This window comes from Bufo gargarizans, chromosome 7, assembly GCF_014858855.1.
Source record: "Bufo gargarizans isolate SCDJY-AF-19 chromosome 7, ASM1485885v1, whole genome shotgun sequence".
Taxonomy (NCBI): Eukaryota; Metazoa; Chordata; class Amphibia; order Anura; family Bufonidae; genus Bufo; species Bufo gargarizans.
Window position 1 is genome coordinate 116,635,077 of NC_058086.1, and position 23,761 is coordinate 116,658,837.

At 44.1% G+C, this 23,761-nt stretch overlaps 1 protein-coding gene and 1 long non-coding RNA gene across 3 annotated transcripts; both read left to right on the plus strand.

The window, feature by feature from the left end:
• The first annotated feature begins 6 nt into the window (after positions 1–6).
• On the plus strand, positions 7–17,500 carry RNF2 (ring finger protein 2). Of its 2 annotated transcripts, none has more exons than XM_044301640.1 (7): positions 7–178; positions 2,200–2,294; positions 2,696–2,856; positions 11,074–11,289; positions 13,500–13,772; positions 15,757–15,928; positions 16,710–17,500. In XM_044301640.1, exons 2-7 carry the CDS (start codon positions 2,205–2,207, stop codon positions 16,809–16,811), a joined length of 1,014 nt encoding a protein of 337 aa, XP_044157575.1. In that variant the 5' UTR covers positions 7–178; positions 2,200–2,204; the 3' UTR covers positions 16,812–17,500. The 2 variants fall into 2 exon arrangements, with proteins under 2 accessions (XP_044157575.1, XP_044157577.1); XM_044301642.1 differs by having other exon boundaries at positions 11–178; positions 2,200–2,291.
• Positions 17,501–19,321: 1,821 nt separating this feature from the next.
• On the plus strand, positions 19,322–23,442 carry LOC122944037. The gene is made up of 3 exons (XR_006390927.1): positions 19,322–20,094; positions 20,387–20,685; positions 22,329–23,442. It is a non-coding gene; the product is annotated as an uncharacterized LOC122944037 (long non-coding RNA).
• The last annotated feature ends 319 nt before the right edge of the window (positions 23,443–23,761 follow it).

Consider the following 23,761-nt stretch of genomic DNA (forward strand, 5'->3'; position numbering starts at 1 on the left):
ATCCCGTCCTTCCCTTTCCGCACCTTCTCTCCTCCCCTCACACTGTGCGGTATCTTCCCGAGCTCCATTGCGGATGCTGCTGGGCCCGCGCCATATTGTAAGCGGAGAGCTAGCCGTCAGCCCCTGCCTTCATCCTCTCCAGCCCTGGCACACCTCGGCCACCGAGCGCTCGGTCACGGTGAGTATGGCTTCCTTCTCCCTCTGCCTCCATATTGTATGGCATCCCTGGTGAGCGGCCTGAGGACGCCGATGTATGCGGGGCTGGGGGCGCCATTGTCTGCTCCAATGTGACATGTACAGGACATCGACAGAGGGGGACACCGCTTAATCCAGGTCCTAGATGTGTATGCTGCAGCTCTCGTTACAGTGTGTCATCTTTAGTACAGCGACTCTGCGTGTTATTACCACACTGCACCAGTGCCCCCCCAGTACTGACAGCTCCACCAGTGCCCCCCAGTACTGACAGCTCCACCAGTGACAGGCTGGTAACATGACCCCCAGTACTGACATCTCCACCAGTGTCAGGCTGGTAATATGTCCCCCAGTGCCCCCCAGTACTGACATCTCAATCAGTGACAGGCTGGTAACATGTCCCCCAGTGTCCCCCAGTACTGACAGCTCCACCAGTGCCCCCCCAGTACTGACAGCTCCACCAGTGCCCCCCCAGTACTGACAGCTCCACCAGTGCCCCCCCAGTACTGACAGCTCCACCAGTGCCCCCCCCAGTACTGACAGCTCCACCAGTGTCCCCCAGTACTGACAGCTCCACCAGTGTCCCCCAGTACTGACAGCTCCACCAGTGTCCCCCAGTACTGACAGCTCCACCAGTGTCCCCCAGTACTGACAGCTCCACCAGTGTCCCCCAGTACTGACAGCTCCTCCAGTGTGTCATCCTCTAACATGGGCTGCGGTGACCCTGCTGTGACAAGCTAGTAACATGTCCCCCAGTACTGACAGCTCCACCAGTGTCCCCCAGTACTGACAGCTCCCCCCCGGTCCCCCCCCCCCCCCCCCCACTACTGACAGCTCCACCAGTGACAAGCTAGTAACATGTCAGTACTGGGGACATCTCCACCAGTGTCCCCCAGTAATGACATTTCCACCAGTGACATCTGGTAACATGCTCCCCAGTACTGACAGCTCCACCAGTGTGTCATCCTCTAACATGGGCTGCGGTGATCTTGCTGTGACAAGCTAGTAACATGTCCCCTAGTGTCCCCCAGTACTGACAGCTCCACCAGTGTCCCTCAGTACTGACAGCTCCCCCAGTTCCCCCCACTACTGACAGCTCTACCAGTAACAAGCTAGTAACATGTAATTACTGGGGGACACTGGTGGAGATGTCAGTACTGGGGGACATCTCCACCAGTGACATCTGGTAACATGCTCCCCAGTACTGACAGCTCCTCCAGTGTGTCATCATCTAACATGAGCTGCGGTGACCCTGCTGTGACAAGCTAGTAACATGCCCCCCACTGCAGCTGCCATACTAGTGGCCTGGACTCAGAAGCCATGGGTCACCATGTGTCCTGTTCCTGATTCCTGCCACAGCCTCCAGATGAACTGCTGAACCAGCCCCTGACAACAACGTTGCAGTGCAAAACTAGCCACAGATCGGAGACCAGAGGGACAGATTCATGAGGACTTGTGCACCATATGTACCGTCTTTTATCCACATCCTAAAGTCAAATCTAGAACGTGAGGCAGAAATCGGAGTTAGGGCTCATGCACACGTCCGTATGTATTTTGCGGTCCGCAAACATTATCGATGACATCCGTGTGCATTCTATATTTTGCGGAACAGAACAGCTGGCCCTTCGTAGAACAGTACTATCCTTGTCTGTAATGCGGACAATATAGGACAAGCTCTATTTTTTTTTTGCGGAACGGAAATATGGACATACTGAAACAGAATGCACAAGGAGTAACTTCCGTTTGTTTTGCGGACTGATGGAAGTGAATGGTTCTGTATACGGTCCGCAAAAAAAATGGAACGGACACTGAAAGAAAATACGTCTGTGTGCATGAGCCGTTAACATACAGCCCATAGTGAAGGTAGACACTTCAGGAGCAGCTCCTGCATGGCTGTCATCCCGAGGAGGAAGAGCTGGTAGCAGCATCACTGGAAAATGTGTGTAACTCTGCAGTCAGTCAGTGAACGTAGCTCACACTAACACTTCATGTCCATTTACCTTTCAGTGATCATGTCTCAAGCTGTTCAAGCCAACGGTGCTCAACCCCTGAGCAAAACATGGGAGCTCAGCCTTTACGAACTGCAGAGGACACCACAGGTAGTCGTTCACATACCTTCCAGAAGCTTGGGTGTCTATGCGTCTCTCGGGGCGTCTATGCTTCTCTCGGGGCGTCTATGCTTCTCTCGGGGCGTCTATGCGTCTCTCGGGGCGTCTATGCGTCTCTCGGGGCGTCTATGCGTCTCTCGGGGCGTCTATGCGTCTCTCGGGGCCTCTATGCGTCTCTCGGGGCCTCTATGCGTCTCTCGGGGCCTCTATGCTTCTCTCGGGGCCTCTATGCTTCTCTCGGGGCCTCTATGCGTCTCTCGGGGCGTCTATGCGTCTCTCGGGGCGTCTATGCGTCTCTCGGGGCGTCTATGCGTCTCTCGGGGCGTGTATGCGTCTCTCGGGGCGTCTATGCGTCTCTCGGGGCGTCTGTTTATCAGTCTCATATCTTTTAATAGGAAGCAATTACAGATGGCTTAGAAATTGTAGTGTCACCGAGGAGCCTGCACAGCGAGCTGATGTGTCCCATCTGCCTGGACATGCTGAAGAACACGATGACAACCAAAGAGTGCCTGCACCGCTTCTGTGCCGACTGCATCATCACCGCTCTCCGAAGCGGGTAAGACACACAGGGATTTGTCCTACTCCAGTTACTGGATATTACCTCCACTTTTTTTGTTTGACTCTGTATTGTATTAAACGGTTGTCTCACTTCAGTAAGTGGCATTTATCATGTAGAGAAAGTTAATACAAGCCACTTACTAATGTATTGTTATTATTCATATTGCCTCCTTTGCTGGCTGGATTCATTTTTCCATGACATTATACACTGCTCGTTTCCATGGTTACAGACCACCCTGCAATCCAGCAGCAATGGCCGTTTTTTGGACAATATAGGAAAAAGTGCCAGCCTCTCTGGTACCATGGGAGCGCACATAGGCTGTTTTTTGTGTTTTCTATAGTGTGCAAGCACAGCCACTGCTGATGGACTGCAGGGTGGTCGTAACCATAGAAACAAGCAGTGTATAATGTGATGGGGAAAATGAATCCAGCCAGCAAAGGAGGCAATATGGATAACAACAATACATTGGTAAATGGCTTGTATTAGCTTTCTCTACTTGATAATACTATTTGCTGAAGTGACAAAATCCCTTTAACCCCTTAGGGACACAGCCTTATTTCACCTTAAGGACCAGGCCATTTTTTTGCAAATCTGACCACTGTCACTTTAAGTGCTGATAACTTTAAAACGCTTTGACTTATCCAGGCTGTTCTGAGATAGTTTTTTTTCGTCACATATTGTACTTCATGCACAAAATAATACCTAATTTACCAAAAAATTTCAAAAATTAGCAAATTTCAAAGTTTCAGTTTCTCTACTTCTGTAATACATAGTAATACCCCCCAAAATTGTGATGACTTTACATTCACCATATGTCTACTTCATGTTTGTAGCATTTTGGGGATGTTACAAGGCTTAGAAGTTCAGAAGCAAATTTTGAAAATTTTCAGAAATCTTTAAAATCCCACTTTTTATGGACCAGTTCAGGTTTGAAGTCATATTGTGAGGCTTAGATAATAGAAACCTCCCAAAAATGACCCCATCTAAGAAACTACACCCCTCAAGGTATTCAAAACTGATTTTACATACGTCGTTAACCCTTTAGGTGTTGCACAAGAGTTATTGGCAAATGGGGATGAAATTTGAGAATTTCATTTTTTTGTCTAATTTTCAATTTTTTCCACTAACAAAGCAAGGGTTAACAGCCAAACAAGACTGTATCTTTCTTGCCCTGACTCTGCCGTTTACAGAAACACCCAATATGTGGCCGTACACTACTGTACAGCCACACAGCGGGGCGTAGAGGGAAAGGTGAACCGTTTGGTTTTTGGAGGGCTGATTTTTATGGACCGGTTTATTTACACTGTGTCCTGTTTCAACCCCCCTGATGCACCCCTGGAGTAGAAACTCCCTAAATGTGACCCCATTTTGGAAACTACGGGATAAGGTGGCATTTTTTGGGGGACTATTTTTAGGGTACATATGATTTTTGGTTGCTCTATATTACATTTTTGTGAGGCAAGGTTACCAAAAATTGAAATTCTGAAATTTCATCTCCATTTGCCATTAACTGTTGAGGAACACCTAAAGGGTTAATAAAGTTTGTATAATCAGTTTTGAATACCTTGAGGGGTGTAGTTTCTTAGATGGGGTCACTTTTAGGGAGTTTTTACTCTAGGGTGGCATCAGGGGGGCTTCAAAAGGGACATGGTGTAAATAAAAAAGGCCATCAAAATCGGCCTTCCAGAAACCATGTCAGTCCTTTCCTTTTGCGGCCTCCTTTTTACTGATACAGCAGTTTATGACCACAAATGTGGCATTTCTGTAAACTGCAGTATCAGGGTAATAAATATTAACTTTTGGTTGTTAACCCTTGTTTTGTTACCGGAAAAAAGGTATTGAAATGAAAAAGTGGCCAAAATTGCGTTTTTGACCCTTTTTTTTTTTTTTTACCGTGTTAATCTGGGGGGGTTAGTTCATGGGATATTTTTATAGAGGAGATTCTTACGGACGCGGCAATACCTAATTATTTAGGTTTTTGACTATATTATCCTTTTTGATACAAAAATAAATTTTTTGTATCTCTAAAGTCTAGGTGTCATTTATTTATTTATTTTTTATCCGATTATCTTATGTGGGGGCTCATTTTTTGCGGGACGAGCGGACGGTTTTATTGGCACTATTTTGGGGGCTATATGACTTTTTGATCGCTTGCTATTAAACTTTTTGTTATGTAAGGTGACAAAAAAAAAATCTTGACCATGTTAATCTGGGGGGTTAGGTCATGGGGTATTTTTATAGAGGAGATTATTACCGACGCGGCAATACCTAATATGTCTACTTTTAATAAATTATTTTAGTTTTTTGGGGTGTCTCAAGTCTGAGAACCATTTTTTTTTTTTTTTTTTATCCGATGTCAGTCCTAAATTGGGATATAAATTTAGTACTCCATGGCAGTGTGATACTCCCTGAAGCAACCAATAATGCAGAGGCCCGGATGATCGGGGCACGTGTCACATTGAGTTGGGGTGTCCTTCCGTATCCCCCTCCTGTGACACACTCTGCACCTTTTTTGGGTTCGTCCCTTCTTTCCAGTATGCTGGACCACACCTGGAAAGTGTTGGCCAGGGACGATCCGGGCGCCTACAGTTCCCGAGGTACTCCGGCCTGCTCTTTCCCGGTCCGTACTCCGGCGGGGGGGAGGGCAAGCGGCAGCACCCCCTGGGTGATGCAATGAAAAGTTCAAAAAACTAACTTTCCCTTTTTTCCCCCTGCCTAACCCAAACTTTCCCTAGCTGTCCCTATGTACCTGATGGGGGGTGCTGGGGCACAGATCGGGTCCTGGGGGCACAGATCGGGGTGCTGGCAGCTGTGGCACACACGTGCAGGCAGCTCCTCTCTCCTCTGGCTCCGGAACACAAAAGGAGGAGGAGAGGAGCGCCTGCCTCTTTTGAATCTGCCGCCGGACCGCCCACTGACCAATCAGAAAGCGATCCTGAGTGGTGATGTCACCATCACCACTCAGGATCGCTGGATGCTGATTGGTGGAGTGAAATCACACCACCATCACCATCCTGTTCCGGGTTATCGGGTCTTCAGAGACCCGAATAACCCGGAAATGCAGAAAACCGCAGGTCTGAATTGACCTGCGGTTTTCTGCGATCGCCGACATGGGGGGGGGGGGTCACAGGCCCCCCCGGCACATTTGCCCCAGGTGCCTGCTCAATGATTTGAGCAGGCACCGGGTTCCGATCACCACCCGCCGAGCGGCGGTGATCGGAACCATTCATGACGTACCGGTACGTCATGTGTCCTTAAGTACCAGGACATCATGACGTACCGGTACGTCATGTGTCCTTAAGAGGTTAAGCTTCAGATTGACCTCCTTAAACCAAACCCAAACTCTAGAAATGCTGCTCCTGTTTGTTTTTTTGTTTTTTTGTTTTTTTAACGCCACCCCCTACTGGGGTGACTTTCAGACTTTTTTCCTGTGACTCTTATTATTGCATCTTTAACCTCTCGGGGACAGATGACGTACCGTTATGTCAGAACTGGGTGCCTCCTGCTGGGACAATGTGCGGGGGGGGGTCCTGCCCCCCCCCCCCTTCCTGTATTGGCGATAGCGGCAAACTGCAGGTCAATTCAGACCTGCGGTTTGCTGCGTTTCCGGGTTATGGTAATCAGTGGTGTGATAAGATAATACACCACCAATCACCATCCTGCGATCCTGAGAGGTGATGGTGACATCACCTCTCAGGATCGCTTCTGATTGGCTGCAGGGCGGGTGGGAGGTTCGAATTATTGTAGCTCTCCTCTCCTCCTTTCTGTGTCCGGGAGCGAGGAGGCTGCAATCGGATCTGTGCCCAGCAACCCACCGTCTGTGCCCAGAACCCCCTTCTGACCCTCCACAGTTAGGGTTAGGTTAGGCAGGGACTTTCAGGGAAAGTTTACTGGGAAAAAAAATAAAGTTTTAACTGTTGCATCACCCTAATCGGGTGTCTGTGTGACCCTAGACCCCCTCAGGGGTGCTGCAGCTTGCCCCCCTCCACACACACACATATTTTTTGGGGCGCAAGCATACTCTGTGGCAGGCACTCTTAGCGCCCGGCCACTGTTAGCGCATCGCACACCCCACCGCTGATCACATTTTTTGGCCTTTTTTATTTAATTTATTATTATTTTTTTCTGTTAGTTTTAGGGATAAGTCCGCGAACACCCGTGCCCCCACACACACGCACACTAAATAAAGATTTCCGCACACACACACTCCCCTATGGTCCACTGGATGTTCTCGGCCGAGGAGGCATACGCCCAGCTTACCTCCGACTCCGAGAGCCCCAGTGAGGACGAGGATGACCCCACTTTTCTTTTGTCATTCGCGTCCTCCTCATCATCCAGCGATGATGATGAGCCCCCAAGGCGGCGGAACAAGGGAACCGCCATGGTAGGGACCCTGTGGCCCACACTAGTACGAGAAGCTCTGGGACTCGCACTAGTTTTCCGGCCCACCAGATAAGTTCACTGGAGCCCCCTACCGGTGAACTTGCATGGTGTACCCCAGAGCATTTTGAGCCTGCGATTCCTGATTTTGTTGGCCAAGCAGGAATCCAGATTCCCACAGTGGGCTTCACTGAATATGACTAGTTTAGTCTTTTTTTCAGTGACCACTTTGTGAATCTGATGGTGGAGCAAACAAACGTATTCGCCCAACAGTTCATTGCTCAACACCCGGGCTCCTTTTTGGCTAGGACTGGTGGCTGGACTCCGGTCAGTGCAGCCCGAGATCAGGACATTTGGGGACGTCCTTCACCAGACCCCACTTTACAGTACGGCCATGACACGTACCTGGTTGGTTTGAGGCCATCCGGAAATGCCTGCATTATGCAGATATTGCAGCATTTTCTGTCACCTTACATCACAAATAGTGTAATAGCAAGCGATCAAAAAGTCATATGCAACCCAAAATAGTGCCAATAAAACCGTCCTATCATCCCGCAAAAAATGAGCCCCTACCTAAGATAATCGGCTAAAAAAAACAACTGACTCTTAGAATATGGAGATACTAAAATGTTTTTTGTTGTTTTATAAACGGATAATATAGTGTAAAACCTAAATACATTTAAAAAAAGTAGACATATTAGGTATCGCCGCGTCCGTAAGAATCTGCTCTATAAAAATACCCCATGACCTAACCCCTCAGATGAACACTGTCAAAAAAAATAATAGAAACTGTGCCAAAACAGCTATTTTGGGCAAATTTTCTATTTTAAACCGTTTTTTTCCAGAAACAAAGCAAGGGTTAACAGCCAAACTAAACTTAATATTTATTACCCTGATTCTGCAGTTTACAGAAACACCCCATATGTGATTGTAAACTGCTGTATGACCAAATGGCAGGGCTCAGAAGGAAAGGAACGCCGTATGGTTTCTGGAAGGCAGATTTTGATGGCCCTTTTTTTTTTTTTTTTTTTTGGCACCACGTCCCATTTGAAGCCCCCCTGATGCACCCCTAGAGAAGAAACTTGAGGGGTGTAGTGACCCCATCTAAGAAACTACACCCCTCAAGGTATTCAAAACTGATTTTACTAATCCTTTAGGTGTTCCTCAACAGTTTATGGCAAATGGAGATGAAATTTCAGAATTTCTATTTTTGGTAACCTTGCCTCACAAAAATGTAATATAGAGCAACCAAAAATCACATGTACCCTAAAATAGTACCAATAAAACTGCCACCTTATCCCGCAGTTTCCAAAATGGGGTCACTTTTATGGAGTTTCTACTCTAGGGGTACATCAGGGGGGCTATAAAATGGGACATGGTCTAAATAAACCAGTCCAGCAAAATCTGCCTTCCAAAAACCACACTGCGCACCTTTCCCTCTACGCCCTACCGTTTGCCCGTACAGTAGTTCACAGCCACATATGGGGTGTTTCTGCAAACGACAGAATCGGGGCAATAAATATTGAGTTCTGTTTGCCTGTTAACCCTTGCTTTGTTACTGGAAAAAATGGATTAAAATGGAAAATTTGCCAAAAAATTATCTATTTGCCATTAACTGTTGTGGAACACCTAAAGAGTTAACGACGTTTGTAAAATCAGTTTTGAATACCTTGAGGGGTGTTGTTTCTAGAATAGGGTCATTTTTGGGTGGTTTCTATTATGTAAAATGACTTCAGACCTGAACTGGTCCTTAAAGGGGTTGTCCGAGTTATGAAAAAAAAATATATAGCACTGAAAATCTGATGGGCAGCAATATATAACTACGCTAAGCAAGTTTTATGCAAAATATATATATACAGTACAGACCAAAAGTTTGGACACCCCTTCTCATTCAAAGAGTTTTCTTTATTTTCATGACTATGAAAATTGTAGATTCACACTGAAGGCATCAAAACTATGAATTAACACATGTGGAATTATATACATAACAAAAAGTGTGAAACAACTGAAAATATGTAATATTCTAGGTTCTTCAAAGTAGCCACCTTTTGCTTTGATTTCTGCTTTGCACACTTTTGGCATTCTCTTGATGAGCTTCAAGAGGTGGTCACCTGAAATGGTCTTCCAACAGTCTTGAAGGAGTTCCCAAAGATGCTTAGCACTTGTTGGCCCTTTTGCCTTCACTCTGCGGTCCAGCTCACCCCAAACCATCTCGATTGGGTTCAGGTCCGGTGACTGTGGAGGCCAGGTCATCTGGTGCAGCACCCCATCACTCTCCTTCATGGTCAAATAGCCCTTACACGGCCTGGGGGGGTGTTTGGGGTCATTGTCCTGTTGTAAAATAAATGATGGTCCAACTAAACGCAAACCGGATGGAATAGCATGCCGCTGCAAGATGCTGTGGTAGCCATGCTGGTTCAGTATGCCTTCAATTTTGAATAAATCCCTAACAGTGTCACCAGCAAAGCACCCCCACACCATCACACCACCTCCTCCATGCTTCACGGTGGGAACCAGGCATGTAGAGTCCATCCGTTCACCTTTTCTTTGTCGCACAAAGACACGGTGGTTGGAACCAAAGATCTCAAATTTGGACTCATCAGACCAAAGCACATATTTCCACTGGTCTAATGTCCTATCCTTGTGTTCTTTAGCCCAAACAAGTCTCTTCTGCTTGTTGCCTGTCCTTAGCAGTGGTTTCCTAGCAGATATTCTACCATGAAGGCCTGATTCACACAGTCTCCTCTTAACAGTTGTTCTAGAGATGTGTCTGCTGCTAGAACTCTGTGTGGCATTGACCTGGTCTCTAATCTGAGCTGCTGTTAACCTGCGATTTTTGAGGCTGGTGACTCGGATGAACTTATCCTCCGCAGCAGAGGTGACTTTTGGTCTTCCTTTCCTGGGGCGGTCCACATGTGAGCCAGTTTCTTTGTAGCACTTGATGGTTTTTGTGACTGCACTTGGGGACACTTTCAAAGTTTTCCCAATTTTTTCGGACTGACTGACCTTCATTTCTTAAAGTAATGGTGACCACTCGTTTTTCTTAACTTAGCTGCTTTTTTCTTGCCATAATACAAATTCTAACAGTCTATTTAGTAGGACTATCAGCTGTGTATCCACCTGACTTCTCCACACTGCAACTGATGGTCCCAACCTCATTTATAAGGCAAGAAATCCCACTTATTAAACCTGACGGGGCACACCTGTGAAGTGAAAACCATTTCAGGTGACTACCTTTTGAAGCTCATCAAGAGAATGCCAAGAGTGTGCAAAGCAGTAATCAAAGCAAAAGGTGGCTACTTTGAAGAACCTAGAATATGACATATTTTCAGTTGTTTCACACTTTGTTGTTATGTATATAATTCCACATGTGTTAATTCATAGTTTTGATGCCTTCAGTGTGAATCTGAGCTGCTTCTAGATCATTTGACACATGACCGTGTTGTCACAGGCATAAGGAAAAGCAGAGAAGGCCGTGGCGCTCACAAAACAGCTGATCAGGGGGGGGGTTCAGGGTGTCAGACCCCCACCGATCAGATACTGATGACCTATCAAGGATAGGTCATCAGTTTAGAAATCTCCAAAAACCCTTTTAAGGATAAGTCTTTTGTTTAATTGCATGAGACTCCGAGTGCGGTCCTTTTACTGTATGAACTTTTGGATTTCTAATCCTACGGCAGAAGGAGCTAATTGGCACATGCACCAACTATAGACCGTGCCGTTGCGTCTCTTATTGGAATAATATTGCTTTATTTTCCCGCTTTGTTACATTTTAAAATCATGCATTTGTCTTACTTTCCACTGAGGATTTTTGATTCAATCCTATTCCAACAGAAATAAAGAATGTCCAACATGTCGTAAAAAACTGGTATCAAAAAGATCACTACGGCCAGACCCAAACTTTGATGCCCTTATTAGCAAAATCTATCCAAGTCGAGATGAATATGAAGCTCATCAGGAAAGAGTTTTGGCCAGAATCAGCAAGCATAACAATCAGCAAGCGCTAAGCCACAGTATTGAGGAAGGCCTAAAGATACAAGCAATGAACAGGTAATGTGGATGATAGCGCATGCGCACAAACATATATCATATGAGGTTTATTAAGCTATGTATGTAAAACCTGAACCAGAGAGAAGGCTGCATACTGTAGGCACTATGGCATAATCATAAAGGGGTTGGATCATCTCATACATTGATGGCATATCGCTACAGTATGCCCTCAATGTCAGATAAGTGCAGGTCCCACCTCTGAGACTCACTCCTATCTCCAAAGGTGGGTCCCCGAAGTGAAGGAAAACATTACATATGCACAGACACCTCTCCATTCACTGCTATGGGACTGCCAGGAAATAGCCAAGCCAGGGCTCAGCTATTGTCAGAGCCATCATAGCAGTGAAGAGAGAGTGACCGTGCTTGCGTGATGTGCTCTTCTCCACTTCAAGGGACCGGTTCTGGAGTTAGGTTGCCAGCAACACCTCTGAGACCCCCTCCTATCTTACATTAAGGGCATACCCTAGCGATATGCCATCAATTTCTGAGATGAGACAACCCCTTTAAGCTATGAATATAACTGTCAGGTCCCACAACAATAAATTGAGATAGTCTAGTGTCAGGTAATCGAAAAGCAGATCTTCACTTTAGAATGAACCCTACCATTAAAGCAAATAGCATTACAACATGCTTCATTTTAAACACAGTTGTGATGTGAATTTTTAGCGTGCTCGCTATCTTGTGTGGTTTATGTGATGCCGGCTCCTGCCTACTCAGCCAAGAGGCAGCTTAATTGGTAACAGGTTTGCTGCATTATAATCAGTCCCATCCAGGACATCTTGAAGTAAGGGTAGACCATTTCATCACTACAGAGTGTTGCAGTGATGCTGTAGGGTGTCTGTGGGGGCATTTTATGGGGCTTTGTGCACCAGTTTTCTAGTGTAAAAAGATGCCAATTTGGCACACATTATTTTTTCATAACAGTTTGAGACATTTTATTTTACAACTGCATTTGAAAAGTTCTTCATGGCTAGCTATGTAGGTTAGATGTACACCAGACTTTTTAAAAAGTTGCCCAAAATGCCACAATCTTACCCCCGTGGTGGCGATGGCGTAACTGTATAATAAATGTAGCTATTTTAAAAGATATCGTATGTAGCAATATCTCTGTATTAACTGGGAGTAAATCAATAGGTTTGTAATTTTATGCTGTTAAAAATTCCGATTTTGGCTATTTTGATTATCATATAGATTTCTATAAGGGACAATGCATGTAACATTGCATGTTTGCTGACCCTTTTTGGTCCTACATGCACTCCAGCATGGCACGTTGAGGTGCACTTTGAGCACTTGTGCTTGAGGTTCTGCAATGCTTCTCAGACAGATATCTTGGTATTCACTATGCACGGGTAATTACTAGAGGTATCTTCTGTTTTGTGCTGTGTACAGGGAAAGGAGAACATTCTAATCTGCTTACCAGTTTCTTCTTCTGGAAAATATTCAAACCGCAGGAGAAGAACATTATGGTAAGCCAATTTAGAATTTTCTCTTTTTAGTATTAATATAGTTAATTAGGTGCAGCAAACGATTTACTGTAACCATTACATTTACTTGTCAACTGTATCTGAAATGCTTACAAAGTATTTGCAGAACATATTCCAAGGTGTAGAACAGGGAGTTCTTCAGTGTATCACTCTTGGTGCCCACTTGTCTGTTTTAGGCTAGGGCAGCTGTGTTGGCATTCTTCCTTTGGGCCAATCCAGCTTTGCTGAAACGCATTGAGTGAACTCAGAAATGGGTTTATGATAAGTCATCTTAATAAGAAATGCAAACATTGTATTAATCATTATTAACTTGCAGGTATATCTTAAAAATACCTTCATATTGAAGATACACTGCTGTGAGGGAAAAGGACTGGGGACCCTCTTCCAGAATTCCAGAATGCTTTTGGTCATATAGCCACATTGTCTATAGGCTTTGAATATGCATGTGTCTGAGGGTCTTGAGAAGAAGAGCATGGTCTGAGCTCATGGGCTGTGCAATCATGTGACCAAAAGAACTGCTCGACGTGGGCAAGATATCCTGGTGTGCAGAGCTAGCTTTGAATAGGGACACATTTGTTTTAATGCAGGATGAATTATCATAAAGTGGCCAATCGATTAAGAGTGGATTCACACGTGGCATAAAGTTTCACCAGCTGTGAATCCACCAGACCCTTTCTCCATAATTTGTTTCAACCTGTAGACAATGGTGTGACGTTTTCATTTCAGGTTACAAAGAGGTAAAAAGCAGCAGGTGGATAATGGGAGCGGGCCAGAAGACAACGCGGACAGTTCTCACTGCAGTAATGCTTCTGTGCACAGCAATCAGGAAGCGGGGCCGAGCAACAAGAGGACCAAGACATCGGATGATTCGGGGTTAGAGCTGGACACGAACACTGAAGCCGTTACTTTGGATCCTGCCCTGGATGGATCCAGTGAGATAGAGTTGGTGTTTAGGCCGCACCCTACTCTGATGGAGAAGGATGATAATGCTCAGACTCGGTAATTACTAAATACTGATATCATAATGTGAATAGAGTCTGTGTAAGATGTCATTTATAGAAATGCTGATTTAAAAGAAAAAAAACTATCTTTTTACTGTCCATGCTTGACTCTCCCATGTCTGCACTCGTTTAGGGGGTGCAAGATTAAACCGTGCCAGAAAGCCATCTGTAGATGAGGTTGGTGATCTTAAAGGGGTTTTCCCATAAACAAAATTTTATTACTAGAGATGAGCGAATTTCCACTTACGAAATTCGTTCACACTTCGTATGGTGGAAAAAGTTGAATTGCGTTATGGATTCCGTTACCACAGACCATCCCGTGCATAACAGAAACGGGACGGATCCGTTATGCAGCCCATAGACTTCCATTATGACGGAATGCCTCTAAAGGCATTCCGTTATGCATTCCTTCATAGAATTGCGTTATGGTCCGTGGTAACGCAATTCACCTTTTACAACCAAACAAAGTGTGAACGAATTTCAAAATATAAAATTAGCTCATCTCTAGTTATTACCTGTCCAAAGGAAAGGTGATAAAGGTATGATCACTGTGAATGGCAGGTCTCTGAGGCCCCTTTGTAAATGGAGGGCCTACCTTCACTTCTATGGGACTGCTGAGTACAGTACTCAACTATCTTGGACAGTCCTGTAGGTATAAATGGCGCACTTGTCACACATACAAACTACTGCTCTGCTCACACCAGGGACTTGGAAACCCCCGTGGTCCTTTGGTTAGGCAATACATGTTGTTTATTGTAAAGCCTCTTTAAATGTAGATTTTATTTTAATTTTTTTACTTAAATGGGTACTGAGCAGTAGACAGTATAAATGAGAGAATTTTTATTTAATTTTTTACCTATTTAAATTATTTGCATGACTAGTGCGGCCAGTCACCAGTCTCAGCGGTCACATGTGTGGGAGCAGCACATAACTGCTGAGGCCAGTGCATCGCAGTGGTAGGACACCTAGGGCTGTTTCACACCAGCAAGTCCAATGCGGGAATCGCGCTCCGTGTATCAGCATGTTCTTCTGTTCTTAACTGCAGGACCACTCGGCATTATACTGATTTATAATGCTCTGTGCCTCTACTTGACCTTACTGATATAGAATCATAGTGACAGCTTTATGTCAGTATAATTCTGTAAAAATAAGGTCAAGCAGAGGCACAGAGCATTATTAATCACTATAATGCTGTGCGCTCCTCCAGATCCAGAACAGATGATCACGCTCACACATGAAGCGTCATTCCTGCAATGGAATCAGCTTGTGTGAAACAAGTGAATAAGGGTTTTTATTTATTTTATACTGCCCCCTGCTCGGTGACCTCAAAAAAGCTTTTAATATATAAGCTTGTGACAGTTTCAAGCTCTTAGTCCTCAGAGAATTAATTCTTTTTTTTAAATATATGTCAGGCTGCGTTCACATCTGTGCTTGCATTTCCATTGGTGTGTTTATAGTTAAAGTAGAAGAACAAAAAAATCATGGAAGCTCCGTACCAATCCCATGACTGACCCCACTGGCACCTGACTGTTCAGCATGTCATTGGACTAGACGGCGGAGCATGGGGCACTATTGTGCCAGCATTTTTGGTGGAATGTCTAAGGCCCTGACAGTCTCGGATGCAGATGTGAACCAAACCTGAACTGTATATTTTTATCTGATGTTAAGAAACTGTTGCATTGTTTCCAATGGCTGAAGTATTACATTATCGACAGTCATGTTTTCCATGTTATGTGGGTATGCTGCTCTATCTACAGTCAGCTTGTAGAACAGGAAGAGATGAGAAGATTAATATGAGTCAGTATAACTTTTATTCCCCGGCCACCTTGCACTTATTAGGCACGAGGTTGATCTAACCACATCGGTGTGATCCTCCTGCCATAACAGTCGCTGGAACATTGGGCAGCATTCACTACAATTCCCGCTGGACTTCTCAGTGCATAAACATTTTTGGTAATAAAGCCTTGCTTTTATTTTAAAAGGTACATAAAGACTTCTGGAAATGCTACCGTTGATCATTTATCCAAGTACTTGGCCGTCAGGTTGGCTCTTGAAGAATTCCGAAGTAAAGGAGAGACAAACCAAATGAATCTCAACACTGCCAGTGAAAAACAGTACACCATATATATTGCTACAGCAAACGGACAATTTACAGTGAGTATTACACCATTATGGAGGCCTCTATGGTTGTTGCGTAATTAGGAAACCAAGCTTTATAATATTTACATAGAGGAAAGGAGCTCTTGTCTTTATTTTTATTAAGGATTGTGTGACTGTTTTAAGAGGCTTGCATGGCTGTAAAATGTATAATCGCCGTTACCCCACTTCTCCCATATAGTCATATAGTGTCCACACTAGTGTCAGCAACAGTATTGCAAGTTTTTGACCAAGTACCGTACTAAATATATAGGAGAAGGATGGGAGGATTGCTGTGGTACTAAGGGTGGTCTTCTTTAAAGGGGCTTGGTCTATGAAGAACATTAGTCCACAGGTTGTGACGGTGTATGAGTGCTGGGAGTGCCCTGTCTGAATGGAGCAGCGGTCTTCATGTGTGGTCACCCCTAAATTCAGTGTCTTAGACTGCAGAGTAGTGCCTGATTATTTCCAGCAGCACCCGAGAAGTCAATGGAGCACCGATCACACATGCGCAGTTTTACAAGTTGCTGCGAACCTGGAACTGCCCAAAAAATTCAACAGTGTTGGATTTCTGGAGTCACAGCAACTTGTGATGGATGTTGTGACCAAGATCACTGTGTAGTCCTCGCCTTATAGTTAATGCAGAAATGTATGTACATACGTGCACTTATGTATTCATTATACTAGTATGGGTACTGCCTGTGTCATTACATTGTCTTCTCTGGGTATCAGTTGATGTATATACCTGGACCAGCACATTTCCCAGAAACCATGACTGATTAAGCCTGTTTCCTTCTAGGTGCTAAATGGGTCCTTTTCCTTGGAACTAGTCAGTGAAAAATACTGGAAGGTGAATAAACCAATGGAACTTTACTACGCACCCACTAAGGAGCACAAATAGCGTGGACGCATTCAAAGGGGGGGCTCTTCCGTGCCCTGAGGATTACTATGATGTGGACTTTGCACTTGTAAAGCCAGGGATTCTCGAGACCTGACGGACATTAGTCTTATTTTGTGAGAGTGTTTTTGCAGGTGGCCTCTTGGAGCAAAGGGACTTCTTTGACACAAGGACCATGGCTATATCCAAGGCTGCTTCATGTTATGTGTATTTATTTATTTAGTAAAATGTTGGTACCTGGTAAGTGTGCGTTGTATGGACTCAAGTATAGGAGGGCACGTCTGATGTAAACTAATGCTAGCGATGTAACAGTTCTTGGTCTTGGAGCACAATGACTGTATCAAGTGGGGACATATGCTATATTATTTCCATGTTGCAGTCATACGTTACAACGTGTCCATAAACCTGTTGAATATTACATTAATGTTCATTTTCTAAACTGCTCACATACTGCCTCCATTTTATATCTGCAGCAATGAACGGTCAGAAGAGGTTTATGTGGCATCTGGTTTAACGCAGGAATAGGCTGTTAACAATGGCTTTCTGTGCCATGATTATGTAAAGGTCCTGTATGCATCTGAACATTTGATATTTTACCCTTGTGAAGGTCTCGGAACTATGGATTCTTAAGTAGCCGGCCGAAGTCAGTATAATGTATATATCCATTGTAAATAAAAACTATTTTGAGTTTGCATGAGTCACTAATGCAGATGATCTTTTTAGGGCCCATTCACACAGTAGATTTTGATGCTGTCAAAACTTGACATGTGCACAGCGGCAGAAAACGCCACAAACTCTGCCAATGACCCCTCTGGGTTAGCTCTACTGAATGGAGCTAAACCGCGAGCAGACGCCCGCTGTCTGCACACTGTGCCATGAAGGGACATGTTGAGGCTTTAAACCGCTGGCCCACGAACTGCAGAATCGGACACCACACGGCTGCCAGTTGAATTTTGTCACTGTGTCCGCACCAAAATTCTTCAGTGTGAACAGCCTCTTACTGTTTTGTGCTTTTCATGTTGGTAATGCACTGCAAAGCATTAGGCAGGTATCGCACACATTTTGATGTGATTTTGTTGTGGTCAGATGTTTGATTAAAGGGGTCGTTTAAGATAATTAGAAATCCAAATACTTTAAAATAAAAAATGATTGCATACTCTGTTTCTCTCTGGAGCCATTCTCTGTGCCGCGGGTCCAGTTCTTCTGCCGCTGTTTGTTTACACGCTGTGGCGGTGATGTGCAGGTATATGGCATGTCACCACTCTAGTCAGTCACCGTCATCAGCTGCTTCCTGCCATATACAGCACAGTCATGAGGGATTGCTCCCTTCCTTAAACACTCAGACAAGACTTGCAAACTTACTATAAAGCAACTTGCTACCCATTGCTGTGTCTACCAGCCAATAGTGAAAGGGATTAATTAAAAGAAAAAAGCAATGTAAATCTTTACTAATTACTTTTTGTCGAAGCCTGCCTCCATAAACTAAAAAATGTATACTTGCCTGCTCCCCGCCACTCTGATCCTCCACGCTGCCTCCGCTGTTTCTATGGACCAGTCCCCATAGTGTTGACTAGTGTTGAGCGAAGCGAGTATTGGGATGAAGTCGCTTTAAAAAACTTCAGAATAATACTGTACGGAGATGCGTCTCTGTACATCATTAGAATGTATGGGCTTCACTGAGCCAAGGTACTAGTCGGAACCGAAGCAGAGGTCGGCTTCAAATTTTAAAGTGGTTTTCCACTTTAAAAATCAGCTACTGAACCTATTTAACGACATCACAGAGCCCATACATTCAAATACTGTACAGCGACTGATCTCCGTACAGTATTGTTCCGAAGTTTTGCACAAAGCAACTTCGGATGAAGCATCTGCAGTGTGCATCGCTCAACACTAGTGTTGACATCAGGTGCTGCATAATCACATGTTCTGCTGCAGCCAATAACTGGCTTCCATGGTGATGTGGCCACTGCTGAAGTAATTGGCTGCAGCAGAGCAATGTGACCATGCCCATGCAGCGCTTGATGTCAACACTTGTGGGGACCAGATCATGGACACAGTGGAGGCAGGGAAGAGAACCGGAGCGACGGGAAGCGGGTAACTATGAATTTTATTTTGACAGAGGCAGGCTACCCGGAGGGGCTGTATGTGTGAATGCAAACATCTGCAATATCTGTCCTGGACTTTACCCAGACTTTTTCTCCCCAGAGCTCTAGTACTAACTCTAGGTTTTGTCTGAGTAAATGTATGTGTGAAAACAGCATTAAATGTCCCAGGAAATCACAGTGAGCCATGCCTGAAGTTCACACCCCTTGCCTAGAGACCTGGAACATTTCCTCTGGAGTGAGAACGCACCAGACATAGAATATCTCTGGGGTGATGGCTCCATGTGTGAGAGGCAAACTCCAGTAAATCTCTGGAACTGATAAATCCGTAAATATTATAGAGTTTAGGTGTGAAAACAGCTATAGATAAGTGTAATCATGGAAAACCCCTTTAAAGGAGTTGTCCAGGATTTTGAGGATAGCCCAGCAATATCAGATCTGCCGGGGGTTCAGCACCCAAGCTGATCAGCTGTTAGCTTGTAGCACCAGCACTACACAGCTCTGTCCATTATGTAGTGTGCAGAGCTGGTCACTGCAGTTACCAGCAATGTCCACTGCAGGGTGGACAACCCTGTGTAGTTCCAGTGCTAGTGCTACAAGCTGGATGATCTATTCTGAGGATAGGCATCAAAATCCCGGACAACCACTTTAACACTTTATGTAAAAATTCCCTTGTAGATAAATAAGGGGCTCAATTCATTTATATACGCTCATTGACCAAAAAAACAATAAAGAAATGTTGTATTGCTGCCAGTTGTGGCATGTAGCTATCTCTCAGGCAGATATGTAAATGATTAGAGCTGTGGTCTGATGTTGGGTCAGCCACTGACCACTACCCATCGGATCAGTAAGAATGGAGGTAAGTTCCCTGACACAGTCCCAGAAGCGTCACAATTTTTTTGCATCAATGGTGGATCTCTGGCCCTGAGGGGGATCGCACCCAGCTTATTTCTAACTGTGCAGATTTTTGCTTTTTACTTTTAATTACTTGACCCTAAAAGATTTTCACCATGTCTATAGAACAAACTTCTGGATGTGAACACCCTGATGTCTTCTCCTATACCCATGAGGATGAGGAACCGATACTACAGAACACAGTGAGAGATGTCTCCTTCCTTTCTACTTTTTCTGTTGCGTATCTAAAGGAGTATGAAACAGAATCCAAACGCCTGATTAATTTAGAGGTACATTTACTAACATTAAGTGAATATCACCATCTACATAAAATACCTAGAGGGATGCATTCCTATCTTAGACCAGATTTTTTTGCTAATAATCCAGATTTTTGTGCAAAATTTATTTAGATATCTAATAAATACTCTTTTGACATTATTTCATTCAATGTCAAATTTTTACGAAAAGTGGTAGCCTCTGTGGAATTTAAGATCAAATATACTGAGGAGAAATTAAAGGATGGACTATCGTCTGAGAATTTTGAGAACTATATGTCTAATTGCTCTTCTCATCGTTTAAAAGTGAATTGCAGACCACGAAAATTCGCAAATGGAGGATTACACCACTGGCTTTGTTTATAATTGGCAAAGGAAATTGAGGAGGAATCAGAAACCGTTGGCTAGAAATGGATCTACTACTCCCTCACGTTCTAGAAAGTCTAAAACACAGACCCAGCTGCAACCATGACAGTCCACTTGATTCATTACATCCACTCATTTTTTGAGGACAAAGTCTGGAACCCACCGAACCAGCAAAAATGGCGGAAGAGGGAAATCGTCCTAAGGTCAGAGAGGGATAAACCATCGCCGAAATAAATGGTGGTAAATATCTCTTCCACTTATCTTACAGATGCCCAGATGGAGGTCTTAAATAAGGGCTTATCTTATTATTCTGTATCTAAAATTAGATGGTTTGAGTTGGAGATGATTTGTATAGGTTTTTCTGCTCTGTGAAACGTAACCCTTAGGATACCGGAGGTTTTTTTCCGTTTTTGCATTTCCATTTTTCTTCCCTATCTTCCTTGAGCCATAACGTTTTTATTTTTCTATTCACATAGCTGTATGAGGGATTATTTTTTGCGGGACAAGTTGTACTTTCTAATGCCACCATTTAATATAGCATAAAATGTAGTGGGAAGCGGGGAAAAAAATTCCAAATGGGGTGGAATTGTTAAAAGAAAGACTCCCTTCCTCCACCGTTTTACGGGTTATGTTCCCACGGCGTTTCCTTTGCGGCAAAACTGAATTGTGCCCTTCATTCAATTTTTTTTAAATGTCTAAATAGTGTGAAAATAAATGTAAACTTTGAAAAAAAATAAAAATTTCTATCACTGTATTCTGACCCCCATAATTTTTTTTTTTATAGTTATATCTACAGAGCTGTACTGAGGAAGATATAAAGCATTTTTTGAATCAGATTAATCCGGGGGTGAAATTCTTACTCCTCTGAGAGGAGTTTCTTGATACCAAGGTTATCAAAAGGGGACAGGAGCTTACCACTGATTCATATGTCAAAAAAACTAACAAAAACAATTTTGAGGTTCAATAGTCATCGCTCTAAAACTATGGTGAGGTCCCTCCCTTACAGTCAAATGCTGAGCATTAAAAAGATGGATCAGGATGTAGTCGAGCCAAGACTTGGGGAGATGGGTGACAAATTTATTAATAGGGGTTACCCCAAAAAACTAGTAAATAATTGTCTAGAGAAGATCCATTGAAAGGAAACAAATATTGAAAGGATTGGTATTCCTTTTGTCAGTGATTACAGTGAGGACAGTAACCAAATTACTTCTATTCTTAGGAAACTGGTTGATTTTAAGAAGTAATTTTAGGGATATACAGTACCAGAATTCAGGACTCCTCCTTTATGTTCTTACCAGAGAAATCATAATATAAGGGATAGAGTAGTAAAGACGGATGTGGATTTTACCAAGACCCGCTCTTGCCCAAATTATGGTTCCACTTGGGTGGGATGTTATCCCTGTTATAATTGTTTTATCAATCCTTCCTCTGTTAACTGGCATGTGACTCCAGTCATGTGGTGTACCTCTTAAAGTGCCCCTGTCATCTATGGTATGAAACCACATGGGGTCTCAAAATGAGTTTCAATTAGCACAGATATTGTATCAGAAAGAAAAAATTTGAATATACAGATACCCAAGCATTTTACTCAGACTAAACATACACAGAAGGATCTCAGGTTTAGGATTCTGGAACAAATCCCAATATCTAGAAGGGGAGGTGATAGGAGATTTAAGATTAAAGAAAAAAGTTGTATTGGTTTTATACTCTCCAAACCCTTAAACACAGGGGTTTAAATGTGGATTTCAAGGTAACAGGTTAAACGATTGAGAGGCTGTTGGGACCGTAGGTCTGTTGTTGTCTATTCTTACTCCATCATGGATATGGGAGATATGTGTCCTCTATATTCATTATGTTCTTTTCTCTTATTTTTTGTATTCTAGGGAGGATATACTTTGTGAATACATGAAAGAGAACATGACAGGCTCATCGACCTTTGGACTCCAGGAACTTTTACTTTTTAATTTATATTGACCCCCCGGTCTTACTATCTTTATTTTGGACCTTACCATGGGGCACATTTTATATTTTAGACATCTTGATGGGGGAGTTCATGCTTCCTCTTCCCCCTGTCCCTTTATTAAGGGACACGGGGTTTCGAGGGATTGTCGACTCCTTCCTTATTATATTGATTGTTTTTTTTGTTTTTGTTTTTTATATTAAGCCACGTATAGCCTGACTAGGATATCCCTTGATCTTGATGTGATGTTTTAGACCACATAAACGTGTCACTGAGTCATCTTCCAATAACAGGGAGGGAAGTTTTTCCACAAGTATTTCAGGATTTCTCCACCCCCCTTGGGACAATACCTGCTTTGGGCATCCAAAATGATGGCAGTGTACCTGGTACAGTCATGTAGGATGAGACGGGAGACACATAAGGGTGCCTCTAGTCTTTCCCTCAGCTTTGGGATTGGTGGGTTCACCCGGCTCACACCGGCTGTTTATGGATGTAAGCTAATGGACAAGTTTGTGGCGTCAGTTATACTTAGAAAGCATAGTTACCTGTATTTATGATCTCCAAGGCGAGGCAATGAAGCGCTATGGGTATTGGACGCATGCGCAATACTAGCTGAGTGGTTATTGGCCAAGTTGGTTTAGGTTCTCCTTACTCTGCTCCTCTCGCGAGAGTGTGAGTATACATATCTGTCCACATGTAGCCCTGGGCTAGGTGAGCCCTGTACATGAGTCAGATTGATATGAATTATCCACTGATGAATTACACAATAGTTATGTCCTCCTTGTGGCCCCTCACAGTAGTTATGCCCACCTTTGTGGCCGTCATAGTAGTAATGCCCACCTTTGTGCCTGTCACAGTAGTTAGGCTTAACTTTGTGCCCCTCCACATTAGTTATACCCACCTTTGTGCCTGTCACAGTAGTTATGTCCTCCTTGTGGCCCCTCACCTTTGTGCCCTTTACAGGAGTTATGCTCATCTTTGTACCCCTCCACATTAGTTATGCCCACCTTTGTGCCCCCCTCACAGTAGTTATGCCCACCTTTGTGCCCCCCTCACAGTAGTTATGCCCACCTTTGTGCCCCCCTCACAGTAGTTATGCCCACCTTTGTGCCCCCCTCACAGTAGTTATGCCCACCTTTGTGCCCCCTCACAGTAGTTATGCCCACCTTTGTGCCCCCTCACAGTAGTTATGCCCACCTTTGTGCCCCCTCACAGTAGTTATGCCCACCTTTGTGCCCCCCTCACAGTAGTTATGCCCACCTTTGTGCCCCCCTCACAGTAGTTATGCCCACCTTTGTGCTAGTCTTAGTTATGCCCACGTTTATGCCCCTCACAGTAGCTATGCCCATCTTTGGG

What these genes read in the sequence shown, in the direction of transcription:
- RNF2 (XM_044301640.1), top strand. Translation starts at nt 2,205, where the DNA reads ATGTCTCAAGCTGTTCAAGCCAACGGTGCTCAACCCCTGAGCAAAACA. An exon ending in GATGATAATGCTCAGACTCG is followed by an intron (nt 13,773 to 15,756) that starts GTAATTACTAAA and finishes TTATTTTAAAAG; the next exon opens with GTACATAAAGACTTCTGGAA. An exon ending in CAGCAAACGGACAATTTACA is followed by an intron (nt 15,929 to 16,709) that starts GTGAGTATTACA and finishes GTTTCCTTCTAG; the next exon opens with GTGCTAAATGGGTCCTTTTC.